General features: G+C 34.3%; 2 protein-coding genes across 2 annotated transcripts in view; one reads left to right on the forward strand and one right to left on the reverse strand.

The window, feature by feature from the left end:
* Window positions 1-8,062, forward strand: part of APCDD1 (APC down-regulated 1) — a 39,000-nt gene extending 30,938 nt beyond the window's left edge. Inside the window, exons 4-5 of the mRNA XM_032222227.1 lie at window positions 1,359-1,680; window positions 4,404-8,062. Coding sequence (XP_032078118.1) covers window positions 1,359-1,680; window positions 4,404-4,855 — 774 coding nt within the window. The 3' untranslated portion in view covers window positions 4,856-8,062. The remainder of the gene's footprint in view (window positions 1-1,358; window positions 1,681-4,403) is intronic.
* A 2,507-nt stretch (window positions 8,063-10,569) lies between these two features.
* Window positions 10,570-20,954, reverse strand: part of VAPA (VAMP associated protein A) — a 55,388-nt gene continuing 45,003 nt past the window's right edge. The window contains exons 5-6 of the mRNA XM_032222551.1: window positions 15,023-15,196; window positions 10,570-13,965 (exon numbers count right to left, since the gene is read on the reverse strand). Coding sequence (XP_032078442.1) covers window positions 13,810-13,965; window positions 15,023-15,196 — 330 coding nt within the window. The 3' untranslated portion in view covers window positions 10,570-13,809. The remainder of the gene's footprint in view (window positions 13,966-15,022; window positions 15,197-20,954) is intronic.

Here is a 20,954-nt window from a genome sequence, read left to right on the forward strand (position 1 = left end):
TAGAATAAAAAGCTACCATAAGCACATTCAGAAAAAGTTATGAAAAAAGCAAATTACATGTGTATTTTTTATTTAAAGTGCTGGTCTCAACAATACTTCAAAAAAATCGATTAAACTGCAGTTCTTGAACTGCATTTTAATTTCTCATCATTGAAAGGAAGGAAGAAAATAAGTAAGGAGCAAAAGGAGACAGGAATAAAAAAGAATTTACTTTTCTTCCAAGAATTTACTTTTCTTAAAACTAAATTGCATTTCTTAAGCCTTTGTCTTTATGAAAAGGATTCACATACTGTATTATAATTTCAGATTGTATGCGTCAGTGTTACAAAATACAGTAATTCTCTTTTTTCTTCTCGTCAAAATATTAATTCCTTATTTTGTTTCTGATGCTTTCATTTAGTAGTTTATTCATCATTTTCAAGTTAGTAGTCTGGTAAGAATGTATGTTATGGAGAAGTGGCTTTGAGTAAGATTTGGGATTTAACATAGTATTTCATTTTATAATCTATATTAAATAGAGGAAACTAATACTTTGCATTTGGAGATGATTAAGTATAGAAAAAGGAAGCTTATTCTCCTGAAATGGTTCCACGTGTAAAACACAATATTTTGCATCTGTGAAATGGGATAATGCAGATGCATAAAACAGGATTAATGACTTGTAATTAAGAACTATATAAAGTATAAAGTATTTTCACTATATCAAGTGAAAAGTTTTGATTTTTGTTGTAGAATATCAAGTTTGCTTAATAAATTTGCTTATAGATTTCAGTTTGTCTCATGCATTTTCAGATTCTACATCCTTAACATAGCACAGTACAGTTTCAAATGCAGAATCTAAGCGGTTTCACATAAATCAATGTTATTACCTAATATATGCTTTGTTTTTCTTCTTTGAAAATTTAGTGGTTCTTTAAACAAAGTTTTCTTGAATTGAGGTACAGTATTTTGGCAAGGAAAAAAACTTGTTTTTGGTAAGGGTCATTTCACTAACCTGCCCTATGCAAAATTACATTTATCAAGGAATTAGGATGACTTACCTTTGTTACTTATAGACCACATCTCTTGCATAAGTTGTAAGAAAAATCAAAATGTTTATTTTCACCATTAACTTAAAATACTAAGGCTTGTGAATGCTCAAAGGGTTTTTTTTAAACAAAAAGTTTGAAGATTTATTTCTAGCATGAAAGTTTTCAAGCACCATGATCTCTTAAGCAGGCAACTCTAGTTTTGTCTCATTTTAGATTCTAGCCACATTTAAGCACATGACCCATATGATATGTAAAGGTTATGAGCATTATGAAATGAATTGTATTTCATACTTTTTTTTAAATGGCCATTTTTTTTTAAACTTTCAGAACCATGACCATTCGTGTATAGCATGTAGGATCATCTATCGATCAGATGAACATCATCCTCCAATTTTGCCTCCAAAGGCGGATTTGACTATTGGATTACATGGGGAATGGGTGAGCCATCGCTGTGAAGTACGTCCTGAAGTGCTCTTTCTTACTAGACATTTCGTTTTCCATGACAACAATAATACCTGGGAAGGTCACTACTATCATTACTCTGATCCAATATGCAAGCATCCCACCTTCACTATTTATGCAAAAGGCCGTTACAGCAGGGGTGTACATTCAACCAAAGTGATGGGAGGAACAGAATTTGTCTTTAAAGGTAAGATTCTATTCTCTTCAGGTTCAGATTCTTTCATTCTGGGTGAGATGGTGATGTAATAAAGTTACTGAAAGAGATGGAATTTGAGGCATGTGTTTCCTCCTCTTGGTTGTGGGGAATAATTTTAAACCTGATAAGGGGCTTAGTACACCAGTGGGTTTTTGTTTTTCTCTTGTTTTCTGTCAAAAAATATCAGGAGGTTACACTGCTTCTGTTTGCCCATTTGTATTATTGTAATTTAGTTAACAGTCTTGGAGGGTGGGCAAGTAAAGGCAGTTAATCAAGGAAAGTTAAAACATGCACATTATTAAAGGGAAAAGATAGCAAGGGCATGCATCTTCTAGGTAAGGAGGAGATAAGTAGGAAGGTTCAGTTGGAAGACAAAACTAAAATGATTTCAATTACATTTAGTCATTCTTCTCAGAATCAAAATAACTTGGCTCATATAAACCAAGTTTATTTTTCCACAACAGTGGTCTTTATACATTATCTTTACTCAGGAAATTATGCTAGATGAAGGCTCAAAAGAGGATAATGGCTGCCATTCTATCTGATGCCTACTTCCCATTTGGTTACAATTTTTAAAAGAAATTTAGTTGAAGTTTTGCATCATTCGCTCTCCACAATACTTCCATAAATACCAGTTTATAAGTTTGACTGTCCAAGAGCATTAAGAAACAAAAAAAAAGTTATCTTCAATTTTTGTTCCAAGAAATCAAATGCTCTTTTTTGAAATGGCATAGTTATGTGCAAACCTTGAGTTGTGGTAGTTTATTGAATACATTTAGAAACATTTGTGTTGTTTTACAAATGAGTAAATCAGTTGATCTTAACTGATCCAAAAATAAGTCAAAAATTGTAAATATAGTGACTAATGAGTAGATATATTCTACAGAGTACATGCATTTTATGGTTAATTCTAAAATTGTGAAAGATATGAATTTGTTGAATTACATTTCTATTTTAGAAAAAAGTAGAATTACATCATATGAAAACATTGTCTACATACTGATTATTTGTAAGTAATGGGAGAAGGAAAATAAATTTATTTCACCTTACTCTTTTTGCCAGCAAGTGAGATAAAATTATAGGATTTCTGCATGTCTAAGAATTTCATATGCACAATTATTAAAAATCAAACTGCAAATTACATTTATCTCATTTTTGAAATAATCTTTTTTCCTGGTGCTATTTTGTACTAATAAAAGAAGCCATAAGGCTTTGTTCTTGATCTAATTTTCCAAGAAATAACCTACATAACCTACATAAAATATTCTTGTAACAATTTCTCCTAAAAGCTTATCTATTTCTATATTTCATTCAGCTCCCTCCATTTAAATCAAATGCAACTACCCCCATAAAAAGAAAGTTTCAGGTGTGCAATCTACTCAGAGGACATTCACAAAACCTTGGCATTATTAAGCAACACAATTATGTATTTGTAAACTGTGCATGCTACAATTCTAAAAAGTGCATTATTGAAATACTTGTTCATGAATAAAACCCATTCAAAACTGCCAGCTCATTGCTTTCCTGGCTTCACAATATCCACACATATTGGATGCAAGATGATGACCTCTGGGAACATCTGGATTCAGCAGAGCACCGCTACAACAAAATTACTAGAGTGTTCCAGGGATATCATTTAATATTCACAGATCAGTAGGCAACTGTGATTTGTCATGATTAATATTGCATAGTTATGCCACTTGTTTGCATCTTAAAAACTAGAGTACTAATCCAGTACTGTCACAAACAGAAACTAATTCTTTGGAGCATTTTTAGATTTTTCTCCACAGCATATTTTTCACGCATACACTCAGTAGCTACAATGTGAAAATACTTTGAGGGACATAATGAAGATGGATCTAAAAAGAATGCTATCTTTACCTGCATGAAATGCATTCTGTCCCCACTGCATCAGTTTTTCAGCAATTATTCAGGAAGGGCAATAATACACTTTTCTACATGGTGGGAATTGTCCTGTTGTGGAAGCACTGCCATCAATTAGATCAACTGTTTGTTCTTAGTCAAGCTTCTGCATTCATTACCCCGACTAGAATAATAAAGAAATACATAGGAGAAACAAACAATAATGTCCAGACATAAAGATGGAGAGATGACATTTTAGGTCCCTTCAAAGCATCATTTAAGGCTATTTCTAAATACTGAGCATATATTGTGAATATCGTTATATTATTCAAAATACGCTGCTTAATTTTAATACTTAAAATTACAAGTAATGTATTTGCAATAGTGAATATCTGCGTACTTTGCTTTTATGTCTGAGATAATTTTCACTTGGTGCATACCAACGCTTATGCAAGATGTAACAGACGGTAATTTAGGCACCTCTAAATATTAGCCATATTGATAGAGGATACAACTGTTAATCATGAATTCTAATGGAATCTCCTAGTTTAAAAAGCGGTATCTAAATACCAATTGCTTAAAAGGAAAAAAAATGTGGAATAGTTGTTGACTTTTTGAAAGGATCTTGGAAATAGAATGCTGGAGGTGAGCAAGAGTTGAAATACCTTTGAAGCAAATTAATTTAGGCCTATTACAGTTACATCGATTTTAATGTATAAAAGCACAATTTAAAGGAAAACTATAATTTAAATCTAAGGATTTTGATCATGTTCACAAAATAGCATCAATTCAGGACTGGACTATTAATTGCTATACTTCAAAATATAATGCGAGATTTCTTCTCTTTTCAGTGAATCATATGAAAGTTACTCCCATGGATATAGCTACAGCCTCTCTCCTGAATGTTTTCAATGGAAATGAATGTGGAGCAGAAGGATCCTGGCAAGTTGGTGTGCAGCAAGATGTGACTCACACAAATGGATGTATTGCTTTGGGAATCCGTCTGCCTCACACAGAATACGAAATCTTCAAAATGGAGCAGGATGCCAGGGGGAGATACTTGCTATATAACGGCCAGAGGCCTAGTGATGGATCCAGCCCAGACAGACCAGAAAAAAGAGCAACCTCCTACCAAATGCCCTTAATCCAGTGTACATCAGCAGCCCCAAGAATAGAAGGAACATTAGAAGAAAACATTCTAGGGTGGTATAATAATGGAGCATCAGCAAGCAATTCCTGTGTATTTATGCTAGCCACAATGGTGGTTATTTATATTGTGCCTCACTTGGACCTTCTCAGCTAGAAGAACATTTTGAAATTTCTCAGATCAGGGCAATATAGGAATTGGGATCCATGAAAATGGCAAAGGGCATTTTTAAGACAAGACTAATAATTTTCTTGATGCACTTGAATGCCTAAGAATTTTCTTTATTTTCTCATGCTTTCCTGTATTTGAATCATGAACAGCACTCATTTTTTTGAGCTTCATCCAGTCCGATCTACGGTTTGACATGACTGCACAATAGTAATTGCACTTTAAGACTGCAGTTTCTTTATTTCATGTTAAAAGCTGTTACAACTAACCAGAACATATTCTGCAACCTTTCTTCCATCAGCTTTGCTGTTGCAGCCCATTGAATTAAAGAATATTTTTCACTGAATTTAATTATCAGATATTATACTTTTATAGTGCCAATACTAGAAAACTGCATCTTTCTTAAGCTACAATGTACATATGTATATACAAAAAATTCAAACCATGGATGTATCTAAATATACTTTTATAGATTTTACGTATGAAATGCTTAGAATAAAATAACTGAATGAGAAATATAAAATCTTCAAAAATTGAAAATATATAAAGATTTTGTGAAATTAAATTCAATGATGCATAATAACACATGACACGTTTTATATTGTTGCTCAATGTATGATAATTTAATGATTTTCTGATTTCCAATAACTTGTAATTAAAATTATAGTGTAAAATGGGGGAGCAAAAGTTACAAGACTTCTCGGTTAACAGCCAAAATATTTTTAAAATATATTTTCATGAAAGAAATGTTGTCATATTCATTGCACTTACCTTGAATCTCATTTTATTAAAGTGGGAAATTAATTAAAACAGGGCTAATTCTAATAAATGTCATTCTTTGCAAGGAAACTTTTAAAACTAAGAATACTAAAATAGTAATGAAACAGAGCATATGGATAAACTAAACACCATTATATCATAAAATATAATAGATAATTCTCTTACATCTTATAAGAGTTCAGTATATTGATTATGATTTAGCCATTTTGTAACCTCCTTAATTTTAGAAGTCTAATTGGAATTAAAAATGCAAGAAAAAGTTAAGGTGAAGCTTATCCTTTGAAATTAAAAACTTTTAATATGTCATGTTTAACATAGTAGCTTATAATTTATTCTCTTTTTAATAAAATGCATTATTGAAAGCATTGCAAAGATTTGAATATGAAATTAAGAAAATTCCTACCTATTTTTTTCCTGGTATTACGTCAAAGCTCAGTAGCAATTCTATTAAGATTGCTTTTTGCTAATATTATTTTTGAGTCTTTACAGCTAGCAATATATGTAGAAAATCAAAAGTACATAGTACATCATGATCTTTATTATTTCTCAAACATTTCTAAAGATGATTTTAAAATTATATCACCTATCTACTTCACTTTGGAAAACATGTATAATTCTGCAATGATGACACTTGTATTTAAACCCCATTATTTTTGAGTTTTTAAACTGATAAGATAGCAATTTAGTTTTTAATTTAACAGTAAGAAACAGAAAACAATGTATTAGAACTTCCAGTCAGTACTATATACTGTATTCACTTCCATATACTTCCCACATACTATTTGAGGATTTATGTGCATGTTTATTGACACAATTTCCTCTCCAAAATTTCAGTTTATATACTGAGATGATTGGCAAATTTCCACTTTTATATTTAATAGGGAAGATCATGAGGATATCATGTTTTTCAACTGAATCTTGCATTAAAATAATGTCGTATATAGTGCATTCTTTTGTTTAATGCTAATAAAGGGACTGAGCTCTGAAATTTTCATCTCCTGGTATCTGGGTATGCTACTGAAATTTACATTAATGCTGGCTTAAATAATTTCCTTCCAATTGTATGGAAAAGAAACAAAATATACTAAAATCAAAGGGAATGGGCAGATCATGAAACTATAAGCTTCCATTAAAATGAAACAAAAAACAAAAACAACTCATAAATGAGCATTCACAAGATGTATGAAAACCAGAGAGACATTCTTAAAAGTAAATTAGTATTTGAAATATTCTATTGATACACTGGCCACATATTAATTTCCAGAAAGAAAAGATAATTCATTTATATTAAAGGCATTCATTTAAATAATGAACACTGCATGCAATCAGCTGTGTTTTCTGATTTTGATAGGCAAATGGGCTTACATGTGTGCAGAACTACACCTACTGTATTAAAACCAATACAGTAATCCTCTGCACTTAAAGATGTTGGACTATGGGATCAGCAGACTGCAATTGCATGGATTCAAGCATGGTTCCACTTTTTGGGATTAAATTGTAAACTGGATTTATATTTACATACGTATGTGCCCAAGAATTGTAAGATACACTTTTTCCTAATATTTTACCCCTGTTCATTTTCTAATTTAAAGTGCTTGGGAAACTTGAGCATATTAATACCCTAAATACATGAAACTAATTACTAGAAGAATAACTAATTCTTCTACACAAAAATGTTTTTGTCAACTACAGCTGTCTCTTATTTGCTATCCAGATGTGTTGAGATTGAAACTCCCAACATTCCTTAGGAACCATGGCTACAAAGCCTCTTAAGGATGTAAGTCTATGAAAATTTTTCTGTTAGATTGCAAGATGAAACATTTTGCTGTTTTACAAAAAAGTGACATGCTATAGTGAACATTAAATACATTCTAGTACGAATTAGCAAATTCACATAGATAAAATGGTGCACATAAAGCAGGGCTGTCAAACTCCTGGCTTGCGAGTCAGATGCATCACATACTGGCCACGCCCACGCCCAGTTTAGTGAAGAGGGGGAACTCCCAATACATCACGTGACGTTGCAGTGACGATGCGAGTTTGACACACTGACAAAGTAATTCTGGTTGAAATTAGTTTTATCTTATTCACAGTTGAAATTATTTATATCCAATTATTTAACTTTTAAAAGAGCAGGGAATGTGCACAAATAACTTGGCATGATATTGCAGCTAACGTTCAAAATGTTCATTTTGTTCTTATATTCTGAGAGGATGTATAAAATCTTCACCTACCATTTAATATTTCCAACTTAGAATTTGTTTATGTCTTGCAAAAGTTGCAAATCCAAATTTTATATTCATTAATTTACTGTTGTGCATACTGGCTATTCTGTAATGGATTTAAAAAAGGAATATGGTGTAAGATTGTTTTTTAATGAACACAGACGATTTATGTAAAACAACTATTAGCACAAGCCTGTACTAGAAACCAAAGCTACACAGAAAAATGTTCCAGTGCTTCCAACAAGAACTAAAATATTGCCATCTAGTGGTATCATCTTGTCTCCAAGATGGATAGATTTCATAGTAATTATTATATTTATCTAGCAATATTAGTCATTTGTTAAGAAGACTCTGCAGTCTTCTTAGTACTGGAGAAGACTCGTGCGAGTCCCTTGGACTGCAAGGTGATCAAACCAGTCAGTCGTAAAGGAGACCAACCCTGACTGCTCTTTAGAAGGCCAGATCCTGAATACTTTGGCCACCTAATGAGAAGGAAGAACTCACTGGAGAAGAGCCCAATGGTGGGAAAGACTGAGGGCAAAAGAAGGGGACGACAGAGAATGAGGTGGCGGGGTGGAGTTGCCGCAGCAGTATGACCTTAAATGGATTTTAGATGGTAGAGGACAGGAAGGCCTGGAGGAATGTTGTCCATGGGGTCACGATGGGTTGGACACGACTTCGCAACTAACAACATTAGTCCTTTATTTACAAGTCGGGCAGACAGCCAAACACCGTGATAAAAGTGTGGAATAAGAAAATGTGTAAACAGGTCTAGTCGTCTACTAAATAAAAATATCACTAACATCTAGATTGCCAAGAGAAAGTCATTTTTAAAAAATGAGCTCTCGTCTTAAATTTAGTTTGGGCAACTGGTTTTCAAAAACACGTTGAAAGCAAACTACTTAATTTATTGTACAATTCATCTAAACTTTTGTTTTAGGACTGATACATTAAAAAAAGATCGTGCACAAATTTGGTTGCATCAGAAAATAGGAATTATTAGAATTCTAAGCCTGACAGTCCTTAAGACATCAATTTGCCTATTCTGTTCATGTAACTCCGATGTATGTATAAAAAATGTTGGTCAACTCTGACTTAAAGGAGATGGGTGTCCATAGGCTATGGTCAAGAATCAGGATGTGGTGGCTACAATGTTGTGACTGACACAGTTTTTCTAATGTACACCACATGTTTTTATGCATCACAACTGAATTTTTTAATGTGGTACACACAAAAAAGCAGAACTTTGATTGCATTCCTGCAGACATCTCTGTAAAGTGACTTTAAAAACAGTTAAAATGAAAATGGCAACAGGCAAACTAGAGTATTTTTCTGTATTTAGAGAAATGCAATGTAAGATTTGGAAAGATTTATGAACATTGAAATTGTTGAACATATAATGTACAATTCTGTACATTATAATAAAGTAAACAATTTCTGTTTTGTTTCTTTCCCCAATAATTTATAAGTCTCATTAGCACTAAGAACACAAAGATGAGAAGAATGGCACTGAAAACTCAAACCATATGCATCAATCCATTTGTCACTCATCATCCTGTAATCCTCATTTGATCTATTTCTACTTTTGAGTTGAAGAATGTTTAATCTTGCAGTTTTTCTGAATAAAGGCAAGCTCAAGACAGGTGTCTTCTTATTCAAGCCCAGACCCAAACTAACAGAATAAATCTAATTCTGCAAACTAAGATTTTATCAACTCAAGAAGTTTAATTATGCTTAAAAGTCACAATAATAGAGAAATAAGCAAAACAGAAATCTTCACAAGGAGATAACTTTAGATAATCTCATATATTACCTCTATAATTTTTATTTTGGTAGCTTCCATGTAAACCACTTTCAGAGTGACTGATAAATGGTGGTACCCACAAGAACATATCTCCCCGGGCATCCTTTCTAGTTTAGGGAAACAGATGTCATAAAAAGAGCACTCAAATACTCAAGATCATCAAGGCAGCAGCTCAATCTCAGAACATTCTCACTGAATACCAAGGTTTATATGCTGATATTTGGGAAATGGCACAATATTACATACAACTGAAAAAGTGCAGAGTAAGACAAATGACAAAATGTATTCAACTTTTCAGAGAAACTTTATATTTAAGCAGCTAGATTAATCAAATCCAGGATAACTTATTTTTTGTATTACATTGAATGCTTATTTGAATGAGTGTATGAAATGTGATACCTCAAAATTATATCAAACAAATTATTAACACAGCAAACAACATGTTCAATCTGATCTGATCTTAAATTTAAGTTCTGTAGTGAAAATATAGTTGTCTAGCTTCTTCAGATTTCTGGAATCAGACTGTATGCCAAAATAAAAGTTTTCTAATACAAAATATATCTATGAGATACAGTGTGTTGAATCATTAATTCTAGAAAGAAATTAGCTTGCTTTTGATATATATGTAGGCTGTCTGAAATTATTCTATGATCACCACATAATTAGCGCTGGCATTAGGGAGAAAGATGCAAATTGAGGCAAGTGAAAAGGATTACAATTCCAATAATTTCTTGCCTGAAAACTAACTATGCTACTAGAAAATAATCTGTTAGTAACAACTTTGGGTCTTACAAATGTTGTTACTTTATTACAAGAGCAATAGATTGCCACCTAGTGTATTAGGCAGAACAATACAGGAAAAGTACATGTAATAAGATAGCATTAGATAATCATCAGGGAAAAGGTTTCCTTTAATTCATAAATTCACAAATTAGATAAAAGAATACAGTTGCTGAAAGTCAAGAACAAAATCAAACAGCCTCTCAAATTATCCATGTGTCTTTTCTGTTAGATAAGAATATGCCTATTCTTATGCAATTGCACTGATTCACAAAATATAATTACTTATCTGAGCACAAATTTCAACATATCCCAATAAGGCAGTATTTACTGAACAAGATAATATTCAAATCCAATGGCCTATGTTATACACATGATTGCATAACAGGCTATGTTAAAGTTTTATGATCGTTACCAAGAACTAATGGGGCACTCTCCGTATATTCTGCATTCTGCATTCTGTTTCTCCTATAATCCCAAATCTTAATACAGGTCTTTTAGATGTTCAAGAATTATAATCCAAAACCATTTGTGTGCGTGTAGTTGCCAGTTCCCATCTTATGAATACCAAGTTTTAATTTATTTTATAAACTTTGCATTCAACACAACAAAAATATCTTGTATTACAAAAACCAATGGGTACCATAAATCCTTTGCAATTTTTGTGAATGTTCACTCAGTTCATACTTTGTAGTGTTATTTTCCCAATATCTTTAATACTACCTGAATGCACAAAAGACTTGGCAATGAGAAATTCACTGGAAAACTCATTTTAATGTTACTTAAGCACAATTATTTTCTTTGAAATCGATTAAACAGATTTTGGACAGACCTTCTTTCTTACTTTGCAAGAAGCAGATGAAAAAATGTTTCAGGACTTTTGCTTTCTGCTATAATTTCTTGCCATAAGCAAAGTTGCCAACCTTAAATATAAAGCTTGCATCATGCAAGCTGCAGGAGCCAATAATTCACTATACGTAAGAACTACTACAGTGAACACACTGCACTTTCTGATGGAAGCACTTACTAACAGGAACAAATATGTTCCTCACATTGGTGTACACAAGCAAACAGGCAAAGTTCTAACCATTTCAGGAACAGAAAATTTAATCTGTATTACATAAATTCACTAAATACAGGTGGTATCATCCAGAATCACTCCTGAGAGCGAAATAGTTCAGCATTACATTTTATATACAGTTATGAAAAGATTAAAAACTAGAAGCGCATCCACAAACTGGATTTTCTCACTCTACTTACAGTAATTATTGAGTCATTCCATAATATTTGTCTTTGAAAGCCTTGTCCTGCTAAGTGGCCCAGCTAGGACCCTAATTCTACACTTATGATCATTATATTATAAGCTGTGGAATGCTTTTGTTATTGTTGTCTTTATTTTATTTTGGCAAGAGATCTGCCAAGGTTAGAGTACTTCCTCATACTATGTTTCGCCATAGTTCTGGTTACCTGTAATAAATTCTAAGTTCAGGCTAATAAATGCTAAAGTATTTAGCCAGTGCAAACCGTCGTAGCTTTTGTTTAACAGTGAACATATCTTTGAAGCTTTCTTTCACAGAAATATCTAAATGTATCTAGAGGTTATAGCCTGTACATAAATCTTCCTTGTAATCTCTTCCAGTGATCAATTTCCTTCAAGGAATAAATGTTTTCTCTTGATGTACCAGTTATATAATATAATATGAACAATACTACTGCTTTTAGAAGCAATTAAGTTTTAACCAGATATGAGGACACTTCTTCAAGTCACCAAAGTCAGAATGCAGATATCAGAAAACACAAAGAGTAACTGTATTTGCATGCTTTTAACTGAAACATCAGGCAAGTAGTTTGTTCATCAACTTTTTTGTAAATTGGAAGATGTTTATAAAAATTTATCACAGCGAATTGTGATGGTACATGACGTAAGTAGCTCTTCCATTAAAAAAAAGCATTAAAAATCCAAGGCAACCAAGAAGATTCATATTTTTCCTAGAACAGTTCTCAGCTATGTAAAATCTACATAGCACTGGTTCATTATATCCATATAAAATTCTGCTTATAAGTATAAGCCTTCCAAAATATCAATTTCAAACACTTGCTTATGATGGATTATGTAGAATAGCTGTATTGTGCTTTCAAAATCATCTATTTAATGAAAGTGAATACCGGAAATTAAACAAACCACAAGATTGTGGAGAAAAAATATTCAAACCAAATAAAATGAATTTTATAGAATTAACATATGCATAGCTAACAGACAGCTATGCCAAGACATTTACTGAACAAGGCTTAATTTTTTCACAAAATTAAATGATAATGTTTTCTCAATCGGTATTAACTTTGGGTTATTTGGAAACATTATAGGAAATGTTATTCTATGGACACTCGGCCTAAATTAGTCTGGATGAAAAATCAAGATACAACTGATTCTGTAAATTTAAAGGAAGATCAGTGATTCAACAGAAGTATCTGAAAAACCCAAAACGCTATTTTTAAAAAGTAAATTTAAAGTATGTATTCCATGTCCCAAAACAAATCAAATTCTGATCTTTTCCTAAAAAGCCAGGTAATTTTACAGCTGCTGCTGCACAATATGGAAACTGCTACATTTCTTCTGAAGCTTCACTTGCACCAGTCTAAGCCACAACTAGTGAACAATATAAATCTGTGACAAGAAGCAGGCTGTGTATAGCATATGTTGTAAAATCTTTCTAAAAGAACAATTCACAGAAACAAGCTACCCATCAGAATGTCTGTTAACAGTTTTATTATTTTGTTTGTTAAATACCATGGGACAGGGCTGTCAGGATGATTATTTTTTTCTTCCACAACCACCTCACAAGGGTAAGAAATTCTGCCATGATATCAGCAAAGTAAGGTGAAGGAAAAAATGCATACACTAAGAGGAACATTTCCCCACAGAATGCCTCATCATTTTCCTGAACAAGCGAATTAGCATTCTAATAATCATTCTTTCCAAGAGGCAAGAATAACAGATAAAATTTGAAAAGGATTATTAAAATAACATTTACAAGACTTTGAACAATTTTAACTCTTATTAAAACCACAAAAAGAAAGAACAATTCTTTATTTATGAGTTTTCATAAAGGACTGAATGTGCAACTGACACCTGCTATTAATGAATTAATATACAATTTTGTCCAGCAGCCGAACAGTTTGTCTTTTTATCGTGTTGTCTAACCGTGCAAGATCATTAAAGGCAAAGCCTATATGATGCTGTACACAAAAATGGTCACTTTGGCCATACTACCAATGAAGTGGTAGGTAATTTTTTTTTTCCTGGCCAAGAAAAAAAAGGAAGCAGCATTCTGCATGCTTCTCTCTCTCCCTTTCTACAAGATGAATTTCCCTAAAAAGAATCCAATGAAAATGGCTGCAATTACAACAAGGAGTGAAGGAAGAGAGTTGGAGCCATTATCTCGGAGGGCCAAGCCTGACGGTCCAGGTTTATCTGAGTGTGCCACCTTTCTCAGCCTCAAGCCTTCATCCTGAAAATACATGGAGGAAATTAATCAACAGAAAAATCATGGGACCACATCACGCCCGAATATAACCAGTATGCAATTCACAGAAGCATTTCAATGCTATTGTAGACTATTTATTCATGCATTCTGACTTTAAAGATTAATAGTTAACATAAAGGGGGCATAAAATATTAATCTTAAATAGAAAATAGGAACTAAGAAATTTCTCCATCCATATGATTACTATAATTGTATGATTAAATATTTAAAATAATTGAGAACAATGATTTACTGGAAACATTACTACCTATTTCAGCTTTAGGATTACAAATGGCACACAGAAACTTCTATGTTTTTAATACCATTCCAGCTTTACAGAAAGTTCAAGAATAAAAAATTAAGCCTAAATTAACTTGTAAGTCAGAGACTAAAGATAAAGGTTCTCCTTGCACATATATGCTAGTCATTCCCAACTCTAGGGGGCGGTGCTCATCTCTGTTTCTATGCCAAAGAGCCAGTGCTGTCCGAGGACATCTCCATAGTCATGTGGCCGGCATGATTAAACTCCAAAGACACACGTAACACTGTTACCTTCCCACCAAAGATGGTTCCTATTTTTCTACTTCCAATTTTACATGCTTTCGAACTGCTAGGATGGGCAGAAGCTGGGACAAGTAAAGGGAGCTTACGTGGCAATAGGGATTCGAGCCGCCGACCTTTCTGATCAGCGTCTTAGTCACTGAGCCATGGCATCCCTAAGTCAGAATCTACTAAACTACTAAAATAACCTGATTCACATTTAAAACACAATTTTTATTTGTCTTGATTAATGGAAGCACAACCTTAAATCTTTAAATATTAGTTGTACTGTATGTGATTAATTTATAATTTTAGTAAATGTAACTGCCTTTCTTAAAACAAGTATTTTACCATTATTATTTACTGGATTAGTATTCTATCCTTCCAGCATAGAAAAACTATTATAAACAACTTGGTGTAAACAATTTTTAAAACTGTATTTCATGAACAAATCAGTAAAGTCCAATTTTACTGATGGATTATTATGTATTTGCAAACTTACTCTCAGATGTCTATTTTCCTCTGATAGTTTCACGACATCTGCCTGAAGTCTTTTGCATTCTTCCACTAGCTTCCTTGTTTCAGTGTCATTAAGCGAAACACTATGCGATTTTGGCACCAGACCATCTTGCTTTGTATTCAGTATTGGAGCAGATTTACTTGTTTCTATTTCATTCTGGAAATATTAAAAAAAAAACAGATTCAAAATAAGTATTTCAATAAGTATTTCAATTTATCTTCTTCTATAACATATAAATATATGTGTGCGTATGTTCCAACATAACTCTGGAACACTTGGAGCAATTTCAACCAAACTTAGTACACAGATGGCTTACTCTCTGGAAACAAATGCTGTGGGGGTAAGACACCCTGACACCCAGTGAGGTGTATGTTCTGTTAAGATACAGCCTGTTGTGCCTTAAAATGGCTTCTACTGTACTACCGTAAAATGGTTTCTACAGCACAGTGGAGTTGCCATGGTAACGGCTTCACAGTATTCCACAAGGGGGCTCCCTATGATAAGGGGGAAAATCCAACATTAGAAATTATGTTTGGTCTGGATATTTTCCCCCTATAAATAAATACCCGTGCAATGCTGGGTTATCAACTAGTTACTTTTTAAAAATGCAGGTAATTTCCAAGAAGATAAATATGAAAGGGGTTTGAGAAGCAGAACTTAATTTCGAAAGAAGTATTTTTAAGTGACTGATAAAAATAAGCTTGCATAATAGAATTATATATTCATCCTGCATTTCATTCCAAGATAAATCTCTAAAGAATTAATACATTTATCTCCAAGGATAAAAGAGATAGAAACTTCTCAGTTGAGACAAAGTTCCTGAAGAGATTAGGAGACCATGAATTTTTCAAGGCTTCCACACTCTTTCTATTATTTTCTAACTATACTTCCACCAATTAAAATTTAAAGCTAGTCATAGTCAACATTGACATTTGGACAAATGTAGCTTTGAAAACTGTGAAAGAGAGATGGAGGACAGATATTTATAAATTACGTATCATTTAAATCAAAGCATCAGTGGCATGGTTTAAACGTACACAGAAAGTGTTATATACATAAAGAGGCCAGTCTGCAACACAAATCAAGAAACCATTTTAAGCAGTAGATGCAGTATAAACAATATTTGCATTTTTCTACCAGCAATTACTAGTGTCTACTGAAAGAACATGGATGGAGTTATTTATCTATGTCGTGCCCCTGTTAGGGCCTGAATCTGCGGGGGGAAGAGGAGCTGGAATATGAACTGACAGCAATAGGGAGGGGCTTCATTTTCTTCGGAAGAAAATGGGGAAGGCCAGGACCTTTCAGGATTAGGACAGCTTGTAGATAGGGAGGAACAAGGGCAGGATGAACATGAAAGACAGAGCTCAGGTGAGGAGCAAAGAAAACCCCCTCCTAATCCAAGAGCTTGGAGAATGGCGAGAAGGTGTGAACAGCGCACACTGAGCAGGCTACTCAGGAAAAGAGTGCCCCACCCATCTTCACAAGGCACACCTGGGGAATGAGACTTAAGGAGTTGTGGGGTGGGAACAAATGCTGAGTTTCTGAAATGTTGAGTGCCAACGTTTAAACTTTCCTTGCATTCTTTCTGGAATTCTAAACTAATTACTTGCATCGTTTGCTTCCTGAACTCCTTCATTTGCAATGCTGGATTTATTGCTGCGAAGCCCTAATGTACACAGTGCTGGGCTGGACTAATGGGAGCCAGAGGCTGTTTGAGGTTTGTGTGAGGGTTAAGGTCTGACAAAGTGATACCATGTGTGTGTGTGTGCGCGTGCGCATGCGCGCACACACACACACACACACACATAAAAATGTGATTTCCTTTACTTTAATCAATATTCTTGACATGCCTGTTTTTATAAATAACAACAGCAAATCCACCAAACTATGCTTAGTAAAATACGTAGTTTAGAAATGAATAAAAGTATTTGTTCTCATGAACATCATGCCATGGCTAAGTTTTGTACGTGAATCAAGCTGATCACCAGATTCAAATAATCATACCTTGCTTAATAATCTTTTGTTGTATTCTGCTCTTTCATGCTAAGTGACAGAACAAATAGAAAAATCTTCTATTAACTACAACTTCCTATTTCAGCAAGAAAGAAAGAATGCTTAATGTCATAGTTTACAAATGTGGAGCCACAGTGAACTCATAGGGATACTGCAAAGAATTTTAAATTGCCAAAGAAAATCTTGTGATACTTGACATCTGTCAGACATTGCACAAACTGCTAGCCTAGGAACACAGTGAAGACACAAAGGGCACAATGACTATGAATGAACCTCTGATTTAATGAATCTGGAATAAACCATGATAATTTTAAATCGTGCCATTTTTAAAGCTACTATGAACTACTTCCTACTTTGAGTAAACTGTTAACTTTATTTAATTTCATCACAAAACAAGAGAGAAAAAGGGTTGTATGAACTTGTAGAAACCTTGTTCCTATCACTGTTTATTTACCAGATAAATATCATCCCAACTAGTCCAACACCATTTGCGTTGATTCCAGTTGCTGAATAACCAGTAGGTTCTACCTTAATTATTAATTAATTTTGCTTCTTCCAAGCGATGTATTTCATTTTTTCTCCCTCCTATGCATCTCAATCCTAAAAATTTGAAGCAGTCCAAATTTCATAGGAATATAAATAATACAAATTCTGAACAAAAAATGTATACAATAGAAAACACTTTGACTGAATTGAATATCCTTGATTTTGAGCCTCTTTTGATATTTTTCTTAGCTAGCTGCGGTGAACCATTTTAGAACTAGAAAAATCTTGAAGCTTTCAGCTCCCTCAACAAACCTGATCCATCTTGGGTTTGACCTCACTGCCTGGTTCCATCATGTCACTCTTCTGTCTATTATTTGCAGGCTCCTGAAGAATGTTTCTGTTGGCTGGAGTTATGTATACAGATCTTGATGAAGATATAACCTGAGATGGCAGGTAAGACATACCCTCAGCACTCAGGAGATCTCTCACTGCAAGGCTTAAAGGAATGACTAAACCAATGGCTAAAGGATTAGGGTCTGGAACCCCATTCTGCTACTTAGAAAAACATAAATGTTATGCACAAGCAATTAAGCAATAGCTTATAAAGCATTGGAACAAACAAAAATAAAAGTTGTCTTTAGACACTTGAGTTTTATAGACTAAAACTAAAACCCTAAATGCATTTTTGAGGGATTAAACGCCTAAAGATAATATGATTTAGTCATAATACATACTGTAAATAGAACTACATAGAAATTCAATCAAGGTCATTTTAAACATAATTTTGGAGCAAAAAACCCATGTTTCCAAATGTACAAATAACTTAAAGTAAACTGCCGCAAACTTAAATAGCAAAGACAGCAAATTTCATTCTGGCTGTTTGCAGCTCTAAGGATCTTGCACAAAGATTAATTTCTATTATTACAAACATAAGCACCCTAATTTGAGCTGATTTTCATTTTTTAAAAGCCTCTTTTCTGCTTGAACTGCTTTTCCTCTGAATGTGGCATCACATAGTCAGATGTGTTATTTACCAGACTGCATGAACAGTCATCACACTCATAAATATCTGGTATGGTAAATATCACAGCTATGAAAACTGGACTAAAACTTTTCTCCCTGAATATTTTGCTTTACACAAAAATAAAATCTATGAACTATATCAGAATTGTCATTGTTCCACATCAAAAATACACTGTCTAATTACACTTCAGGAGTGAAACATTATTCCGTAGCTATTTATATGCATTCCACTAAATATTGAGACTTTTCTCATAAAGGCTAGCTTATATATTATGTGAATGTTAATCTTCACATAACTATAATCAAAATTAAATACACATAGTACCACGTTAACAACAGAAGTTGGATCCAAATTTCCATCACTAAACAATGTAGTCATAAAGCCCAATGATGTAAGTGCATCACTTAGTGAGCAACATTGTGGCAGTCTCCAATACCATCATTAAACGAGGATCATGGATCATTAACGTGACTTCCCTCTGGCTTCCAGAAGCAAAATTAACAGGGACGGTGGCTGGAAGTCACGAGACCCAGACAGCTTGCAAGCAGCCTTGCAGGCAGATAAGTGGCTGCTGCAAATCAGTACAAATGCAATTAGACACGGTGTGGGTCTTGCTGGGGAAAGGATGGTGCGCAAGCAGCTGCAGCAGCCCAGCACAATGACAACCAGACTGGGATTGGCTGCTGCCAAGGGAGCCAGGATCTGCGAGGACTCCTTGAGGTCCAATCATAAGTACCATTCATTCAATTCTCTTGTAACTTTGAATGGTCACTGACCAAGTGGTTAACAAAGGATTATACCATATATTCCTTGTTTTACTCAACATACTAGCCCATTCCTAAAAAATTTCAACCCTCAAAAAACCATAATAAAATAAATTACTGGTATTAAAATGTATTGGAAATATTTTCTTCTTCTATACTGTACAAAACTTTACTTGAGATAAAAATGTGAACATATTGGAAAACACTGAACTGCATACTAGGAGGAATCTGAATGTGGCCTTTATTTCTATGAAAGTGGGCCTCGACTTATAATCACTATTGGGATCAGAAGGTCTTTTGCTAAGCAATGTGGTTGTTAATTGAGTCATGCCCAATTTTATGAACTTTTTGCCATGGTCATTAAGCAAATCATTGTAGTTGTTAAGCAAATGCTATTTCCCCCATTGACTTGGCTTGTCAGAAGCTCCTCGAGAGCTTGCAATTGGCAAACACGTAACTCCAGAATGCTTCAATTGTCATAAATACATGCCAGTTGCCAATTTTGATCTGAAACCAAGAGATGCTGCAATGGTTTTGAGTACAAGATGTACTAAGTCACATTAGCAGCATCATGACTTTGAACATTTGTTAAATGAATTACCATAAATTCAGAGCGATCTGAACAGCAGTGTGCCTTAATCGGTGAGCTGTAATATACAAAGCAGTAACATAAGGGGAAAATTTACATTATCCCAATTATCTTGTTACAGGTAGTCCTCAACCTACCACCATAATGGAGCTTGTCCATTATGGTTGCATGTTGTATGGTTGTAAATCATGTGACCAACCCATATTTACCTTTTTTGCAACATTTGCTTAGCATTTTGCAGTTGTTAAATGAACCCATTGCTAAGAGGCCGATCATAAGTTCAGGACTACCTGTACTTGAAAATAGAGTAAATTAGCTATTCAAGTCACTTATTCTTGAGCTCTTTAACATACGTTAAATGTAAAGGAACCTTAGAGATCTTCTAATCCATCCCACACCTATATCAGCCAAGAGCCATGATGGTGAACCTATGGCAGTGAGGTGGCATGCTGAGCCCTCTCTGAGGGCACGCCAGCTGCTGCCCCAATCCAGCTCCATTGCGCATGCACATGTGCCTCCCGTCAGCCAGCTGGCCTTTGGATCTCTGCCATGCATGCGCAGAGCACATGCAGGGAATGTGCGCATGCACTTGCATTGCATTTTGGGACTTTGTGCGTGTACACGCCCCCTATGCCCCGTTTTTGGCCTGGAAAGCCTCCTCCACCAACCTGGAAGCCAAAACGGGGTGAGGGGGGGCAGTTCGCATGCATGGGGGACACATAACGATCGTGCAGAGGCACATGTGGGGCAATACACACATATGCATTCACACATGCACTCTTTGGACTCTCAGCACCAAAAAGATTAACCACTACTGTCCTAGACCTTCCCACACCAATGGCCATCCAATCTTGGCTTGACAACCTCCAATGATGGAGCACTTCAGGAGACTGGCTCTTCTACTGTTTAATATTTTTCAAGATAAGGAAATTCCTCCTTATTTCAAGTTTAAATCTCTTTAGCTATGTCTTCTTGCCCACTTTCTATAAAACAATATTTTGACACAAAACTGAGAGAAGGGGTGTTGGTCTTACT

Source organism: Thamnophis elegans, chromosome 8 (assembly GCF_009769535.1).
Source record: "Thamnophis elegans isolate rThaEle1 chromosome 8, rThaEle1.pri, whole genome shotgun sequence".
Lineage (NCBI taxonomy): Eukaryota > Metazoa > Chordata > Lepidosauria > Squamata > Colubridae > Thamnophis > Thamnophis elegans.